This window comes from Labeo rohita, unplaced genomic scaffold (genome assembly GCF_022985175.1).
Source record: "Labeo rohita strain BAU-BD-2019 unplaced genomic scaffold, IGBB_LRoh.1.0 scaffold_120, whole genome shotgun sequence".
Classification (NCBI taxonomy): Eukaryota; Metazoa; Chordata; class Actinopteri; order Cypriniformes; family Cyprinidae; genus Labeo; species Labeo rohita.
In genome coordinates, this window is record NW_026127340.1 from 39,538 (window position 1) to 48,213 (window position 8,676).

The 8,676-nt window shown below is 35.5% G+C and overlaps 1 gene segment (V, D, J or C); it reads left to right on the forward strand.

Annotated features, from left to right (window-relative positions):
* Nucleotides 1-3,708: 3,708 nt before the first annotated feature.
* LOC127157769 (T cell receptor alpha variable 3-like) lies at nucleotides 3,709-8,076 on the forward strand. The segment is given in 3 exon segments: nucleotides 3,709-3,748; nucleotides 3,844-4,156; nucleotides 7,766-8,076. Coding segments are annotated over 3 exon segments (664 nt in total).
* The last annotated feature ends 600 nt before the right edge of the window (nucleotides 8,077-8,676 follow it).

Consider the following 8,676-nt stretch of genomic DNA (forward strand, 5'->3'; position numbering starts at 1 on the left):
TTCAACATGTTAAGCGGTGCATTCAGTGAGTAGAGAGAAAAATCAAATTTACATCAATTACATGCATGTGTAATTCTTAACGTCATTTCATATTTTCATTAAACGGATTGTGGTTGTAAAGTGCCTTATATCACTTCCAGGTGTGTTTTCTGACAGCATTGGACCAAATGAACATGATAAGAGTACAACCAGGAAAGAAGGAGAGTCTGTGAGACTGAGATGTTCATATGATACAAGCAGCGATTATGTCTATCTTTACTGGTACAGACAGTATCCAAACAGAGAACCTCGATATTTATTGTATGAAGGTGCTCGATCATACAGTGGAGCTACTAATTCAGACCGTCACTTTCAGTCGACTACATCAGATACATCCACTGAACTCACTATTACGAATGTAACTCTGTCAGATTCAGCTCTCTATTATTGTGCTTTAAGAGTAGCCCAGTGATACAAATTATCAGAGAGGCTTTACAAAAACTCACACACACAATTCTTGCTTTAAAAGTCAGTAATCAAATGTTTATGTTTACCACATGTACCACTGAGATGTAAGTAACAGCATGTGGTAACACCTGCCTGAGAAGTTATGTCAAATGGATAAATATGTGTTTTACAAGAAAGCACAATTATGGTTTAATAAGAATTTTAACACAACTGTTTGCCTCATGTAGATTTTTCTATGATCCACAATATGAGACTGAAAAAAAAAAAGATTTATTGAAGCTGATAAGTATTGCCTAAAAGAAAGATTTGATTGGTTATGTCATCAGTGACCACACCCACACTACTCATAAACGGCAGAGCACCTCCCTAGTGCAGTCATTCATCTATGCATCCATCTCAATCATTTATTTTATTCATCAATCGTGTACAAGTTTGCATGTATAAACCTCAAGCTGACATCAAAACCAATGGAAGGATGTCTGCTATTGATTCTCATCATTTCAGGTGAGTATAATTAACACTTTAATCATCAAATGTTGTTTATGACAAGAATGGAATTTTGATTCATGGAAAGGGCTGTTGGTTTAATGTGCAACTGCAATTTTATTACAGGTGTGTTTGCTGACAGCATTAAACCAAATGACAAGGATACTAATATGATCAGAAGAGAAGGAGAGTCTGTGACACTGAGCTGCACATATGATACAAGCAGCAATTTTATCTATCTTTACTGGTACAGACAGTATCCTAATAAAGAACCTCACTATTTACTGCGGAAAGGTGCTCGGTCATACAGCAGCGTAGAGGATATACCAGATAGGTTTCAGTCGACTACATCCCATACATCCACTGAAATCACTATTAAGAGTGTAACTCCTGAGACCCAGTGATACAAAATGCCAGGGAGGCTTTACAAAAACTCACACACACAATTCTTGCTTTAAAACTCAGTAATCAATTGTTTATAATACCACATGTACCTCTGAAATTGTAAATAACAGAATGTGGTAACACCTGCTGAACAATTTATGAGCACATGAAGAGAGTAGATAAGGGGGGATAATAATAACGAGCTTTTGATCAAATTGCTGTTTTACAGCAAAATAAATGTGACACTTCATAAAACATTTAAATAAAAACAAACAAAAATCTTAATTTATAGATTTACAAAACGGGAACTACTTTTTCTGACCTCTCATGTGAATTAAAATATTGAATAAAAAAGGGGAATTAAACTAGAAGCTGTGTCAATTGAATTAATATGAACTGCAAGAACAATGATGGTTTTATAACGGTGTAAGACAACTGCTATTATCTTATGTAGATTACTCCAAGATCCACAGTGAGAATAGATTGCATAAAACGTGTCACCTTTTTATAAGTTGATAAGCATTGATTTGATTACATTTAAAGTAGTTCACATCAGATAAATTGACAAACTAATTCACTGTATAATTACAATACAAAATAAAACAGGATAGCTGATTGGTTGTAATGTCAGTGACCACACCCACACTATTCATAACAGCAGAGCACCTCCCCACTGCAGTCATTCATCTGTGCATCCATCTCAATCATTTATTTCATTTATTTAAAAGTTTATAAAACCTCCAATACATCATTAAGCTGTGATCAAAACTGTGATTAAAACCAATTTAAACTAAGGAATTAACATGGAGATATGTCTGCTACTGATTCAAATAACAATTTCAGGTGAATATATTTTACACTTTAAAAATCAAAATCAAATGGTGCCTTTACCAGAATGATGTTTTGGTTTATGGAAAGGTCTGATGGTTTAATGTGCAATTGCTATGTCTTATATTTTATTGCAGGTGTGTTTGCTGACAGCATTACACCAAATAAGGAGACTAATATGATCAAGAGAGAAGGAGAGTCTGTGACACTGAGCTGCACATATGATACAAGCAGCAGTAATGTTTATCTTTACTGGTACAGACAGTATCCCAACACAGAACCTCAATATTTACTGTGGAAAGGTGCTCGATCAAATGGAGGACAGGGTGTTACAGATCAACGGTTTCTGCCAACTACATCTCAAACATCCACTGAACTCACTATTACGAGTGTAACTCTTTCAGATTCAGCTCTCTATTATTGTGCTCTACGAGTAGTAGCCCAGTGATACAAAATGCCTGAGAAGCTTTACAAAAACTCAAACACACTGTTATTGCTTTGAACAACAGCTATCAAATGAGTATCAAACCACAGAAATGTCAGTAATCAAATGTTTATCATACCACAAGTACATCTTTGTAAACTGAAACTGTGAATAACAGAATGTGGTAACACCTGTTGAACAGTTCTGAAGTATGTGAGAGTGGAGAGGATCAAACTAGAAAATTTTTTTAACATACTTCTATATGTAATTCAGTTTGCTTAGTTGTCATGTCTTCAGCATGGCTCATACAGTGATGTAAACAATCAAAGTAACCAGGAGAGGGAGATATGCAACTCTATACTGATATTGTTAACAGTGAGTATCTGACAGTGTTGTGAGCTCCTCCCTTTTATACTACTTTGTCTGAATCACTCACTTTTTTCAGTTACTGAGTGATTTGTCTATTCTTTGGGTACCACTTTATCACCTTGAAGAACAAACAATGAAACTATGGCTGATATTAATAATATTGGGATTAGCTTATTCTTGGTATGTTTGGTATATTACTCTTGAATGTTTGGTTTAATTTCTACACTATAATGCTGTTTTGACAGAATAATTATTTTGTTTTAACAGGATGCCAATCAGATGACACAGTGGATCAGTCACTTAAAAATGCTACTGAATTTGAGGGAGAATCAGTAACACTGGACTGCAAATATACTACAACCTCACAATCACAAGATCTTTTCTGGTACATACAGAGAACAGATGAATCACCTAAACTTGTGTTACAAAGGAATTCATATGGAGGAGGAATTAACGGAACAGAGTTCCAGGAGAGATTTTACTCTGAGGTGAAACCATCAAAATCAGTTCCACTGACAATCCATAGACTGCATGTGTCTGACTCTGCTGTGTACTACTGTGCTTTGAGGCCCACAGTGTTAACAGGATGCCTCTCTCTCATACAAAATCAAAAGAAATGTACAGTATACAGGGAAAAAAAAGAGGAGTGACTGGACCTGATGTCATTAGCCACACCCACATTACTAAACATCAGACCTCTCCACATATAGTAACTGAAGTAACAGCAACAGGAAAAAAATTTCAGAAGAAATCTGATCAAAAGCATGAACATGGAGAAACATCTACTACTGCTTGTCGTAACAGTATCAGGTACAGTAAAATACAATGAAATCACATTGTTTTTCAAAACTAACTTTTAAATGGGCTGATTTTTGTACTGTTGTGTGTCTAAAATTTATATTCAGGAGTATTTCCTGACAGCATTGGACCAAAAGACAAGGATGCTATAAATCAGTAAAGAAGGACAGGCTGTGACACTGAGCTGCACATACAGGACAATCAGCAATGATGTTTCGCTTTACTGGTACAAACAGTATCCCAACTCAGAACCTCAGTATTTACTGTGGAAAGGTGCTCGATCAAGCAACCGTGAAGAGGATATACCAGATCGACGCTTTCAGTCGACTACATCCCAGACATCCACTGAACTCACTATTAGGAGTGTAACTCTGTCAGATTCAGCTCTCTATTATTGTGCTCTAAGAGCAACAGCCCCCAGTGATACAAAATGCCTGAGAGGCTTTACAAAAACTCACAAAAAGTTGAACAATATTAATCCTATTACTCCAAACCACATTTATCTCTCATATAACCCACAGAAAATATACACACCACAATATGGTAACACCTGCTTATTTAATGGGAGTGAGAGAGGATCAAAGTAAATAATATTAAGACAATGATATTACGCATCTACTCTACTCTGCATCTACACAAACTTAATGCCAGTCACTTTCAGGCGCTGCGTAATATCATTGCGCCTGCTGCACATTTGGTACGGCATTAAATGTCCCTTGATTATTACGCTGGAATGAGAGTATAGTTCCTGGCCATATCAGCCTAGAAAATCGCAACTTTTCATTTTACGTCAGTCTTAGTACACGATGTAACTACAGAAGAGTCAAGTTTTAAATAGGAAAAATATTGTCATTATATATGGCTATTTTTGAGCAATGTTATCGGTCTAATCAGATTCAATGATCTATGCTAAGCTATGCTAAAAGTGCTACCACCAGACCCGGATATCGGGGTGGAATGGATTCGACAGCACCTCCCCACTGCAGTCATTTATCTATGCATCCATTTCAATCCTTTAATTAATGCATCACGTTTACACAAGCTTGCATGTATGAACCTCAAAAACAATAAGCTGTGATCAAAACCAATGTTTTTTTTTTTAAACTGAGGTATTAACATGGAGGTCTGTCTGGTAATGATTCTCATCATTTCAGGTGAATATAATTAACATTTTAAATCATCAAATGCTGTTTTTAACAAAAATGGAATTTTGGTTCATGGAAAGGGCTGTTGGTTTAATGTGCAATTGCAATTTTATTGCAGGTGTGTTTTCTGACAGCATTAACCCAAATGACAAGGATACTAATATGATCAAGATAGAAGGAGAGTCTGTGACACTGAGCTGCACATATGATACAAGCAGCAATTATGTTTATCTTTACTGGTACAGACAGTATCCTAATAAAGAACCTCAGTATTTACTGCAGAAAGGTGCTCGGTCATACAGACTTGAGGATATACCAGATCGGTTTCAGTCGACTACATCCCATACATCCACTGAAATCACTATTAAGAGCGTAACTCTGCCAGATTCAGCTTTCTATTACTGTGCTCTGACAGTCGGACCCCAGTGATACAAAATGCCATGGAGGCTTTACAAAAACTCCCACACACGATTCTTGCTTTAAAACTCAGCTTTAAAATGTTTATAATACCACATGTACCACTGAGACTGTAAATAACAGAATGTGGTAACACCTGCTAAACAATTTAGGAGCACATGAAAAGATGAAGAGATATGATAATGAACTAAAACAAACAGCTGTTTTACAGAAAAATTAATTTGACATTTCATAGAAAAATGTGAAACTTCTACTTCTACTTCTACTTCTTTAAACAAAAATAGACGAAAAAATCTAGAATGTTACAAAACCAACATTATTTGACTTATATAAATAAAATATTCAGTAAGAAAGGGGAATTCAACTAGAAGCTGTGTCAAATGGATCAATATGAATTGCAAGAACAATGTTGGTTTAATTAAGGTGTAATACAACGGTTTGCCTTATGTAGATTATCCTAAGATCCACAGTGAGAATAAATTGCATAAGAAGAGTTATTTTCTCATTAGGCTGATAAATATTGATTTGATTTTAAGTAGCTCTCATCGATTAAACTGATATACACAAATCCTCTGTATTAGGGCTGCATGATTTGGGAAAATTTTCATATTGCGATTATTGAGGTCAATATTGCGATACGCGATTGCGATTGCATTGTGAGTCAACTTGATGGGTTTTTAAAGAAAACGCACACACAGATTAGTGATAATGCAGAAATGTGTATTTGTAACACTAGAAATGGTTTCAAAATAAATTATTTTTACCAAATGAAATAGCATTTGCATTAATGTAAGCTTATTTTCTCAAAAGTATAGCTAAATTAAATAAAATAAAAACATACACATTTTTACAAAAATAAGATATTTTAAAGATTTTGCCCAAACAAACGGACATTTATGAAGAATGTAAAATATACTCTGTGTAAACTCTTTTGAAAAGGAAACTGGATATGTTTTTGGTCGGATCACAAGTGGACAATGGAGACACAGTTGTTTACACCTGGCGTTTTAATCCGTCTCTTCTGTCCACTTTTGACCACTTCTGATCACATTCCTGCATTTTCATACATTACAAACTCAACTGACTGGCGTCTCTCCTGTATGATTTTGATTCTTTTCAGACATTAGAACTGTACATGAATTATGAGCTTCTAGAACGTTTGACCTCCTAACTGAAGATCTTTTTTACAAATATAAATAAAAACAGTATAAATAAAAATAGTCTAAACAAAAAATAGCTGTATTAAGTGCAAACAATGGTGCAGCCATAATCAAAGTAGGCTAAGCTACTCACTCAATATTCAAAGTGCAAATAGAGACCAATTTTTTCAAGCATGATACAGAGCTATATAAATAATATATGTTATGTAGCCTAATTTGCGCGCACTGTGGAACCGCTCTCTAAAAGCGCGTATTAAAATTGCTTTTGAAGGCGCGTGCGCGTTTTACTTTCGGTTTCGTTTTAAGGATCGTGCGAATTCTCAGCGGCGCTGAGCGTGCTTTCTACAATACGAGACATTAATTTAACAAACGAATTTGAAAGTGAGGGGGACACAAACGGGATTTTGAAAAGTGGATGTGGTCAAAAGTGGACAAGCTGAAAACGTTTTACACCCCTATTTACACCTGTACTTAGCATTGTCCAGGGCCTAAAACAGGGCCTCTAATTCTTGCACAGTACCTCTCTCTGGTCAATGTCAGTAATCTCAAATCCAAAATATCGCCATATATATATATATATATATTTTATATTTTTTTTTGGCTACCAGATCAGTGTCGATCTCCTCGGCATCCATCCACGCTGCGCACACAAGTGAACACGCACGCACACGCGCACGCCACACGTGCACTGCCTATACTGAGAGACTGTCAGATTTTTTGTTTTAATCTTTTTTGTTTGTTTGTTTGTGTTGTTAGCGGTACGGAAAATCAGCAAACTGTCTCAGAAAGTAGGTGTTCTCAAGTCCACACTTTTTTAATATAATCGCAACATTTTGCCGTCATATAATCGCACAGGCTGACATCGCGATTGCGATACGATTAATCGTGCAGCACTACTCTGTATAATTACAATTTGAAATATAAAGGGATAGATGATTGGTTATGATGTCAGTGACCACACCCACACTATTCATAACAGCAGAGCACCTCCCCACTGCAGTCATTCATCTGTGCATCCATCTCAATCATTTATTTCATTTATTAAACGTTTATAAAACCTCCAAAACAGCATTAAGCTGTGATAAAATAAATACATAAATAAAAAATTAAAACTATAAACTATATATAAAATTTAATATAAACTAAGGAATTAACATGGAGATATGCCTGCTACTGATTCTAATAACGATTTCAGGTGAATATATTTTACACTTTAAAAAAAAAATGGTGCCTTTACCATGATGTTTTGGTTTATGGAAGGGCTGATGGTTTAATGTGCAATTGCTATGTCTTATATTTTATTGCAGGTGTGTTTGCTGACAGCATTACACCAAACAAGGAGACTAATATGATCAAGAGAGAAGGAGAGTCTGTGACACTGAGCTGCACATATGATACAAGCAGCAATTATGTTTATCTTTACTGGTACAGACAGTATCCCAACACAGAACCTCAGTATTTACTTCTAAAAGGAGCTCGATCAAATAGTGCAGAGCGTAAAACAGATGAACGGTTTCGGCCAACTACATCCCAAACATCCACTGAACTCACCATTACTGGCGTAACTCTGTCAGATTCAGCTCTCTATTATTGTGCTCTAAGAGTAGCAGCCCAGTGATACAAAATGCCTTAGAAGGTTTACAAAAACTAAGACACAATGTTTTTGCTTTGAACAACAGCTATCAAATGCATATCAAGCCACAGAAATATCTTTTGTAAACCACAGAAACTATAAATGTGAGGATATGGTAACACCTGTGGAACAATAAACAGTGGTTCATGAACTGAGGTGGGAGAAGAAAAATTAACTAACAAACTGAATAAAATGTTAAATGATAATAAATTGTAATGGCAATAATCGTAACAACCAAATGTGTTGGTAATAAAATTGATTCACCTCAAGAATAACATATCAATCTAATGAAATAGTGAAATAGGCTAATAATAATCTTTTTCATAATTTCAGTAACATAAACACTGTTATTTAATACATTCATAAACAAACGTTGGCACAGTCTAAGTAAATGTGAGAAATTGCTTATATTTGCATTTTGCAATATACAAAAGAAACCAGGAGAGGGAGATATTCACTTCATACATTTGTTAACTATGTTCATCTGACGGTGCACTGAGCTCCTCCTCATTATCACTAACAACAACAAAGCTTTGAATAACAGACTCACAGTTTCAGGACTGAATCCTACTGCTTGGGTATTGC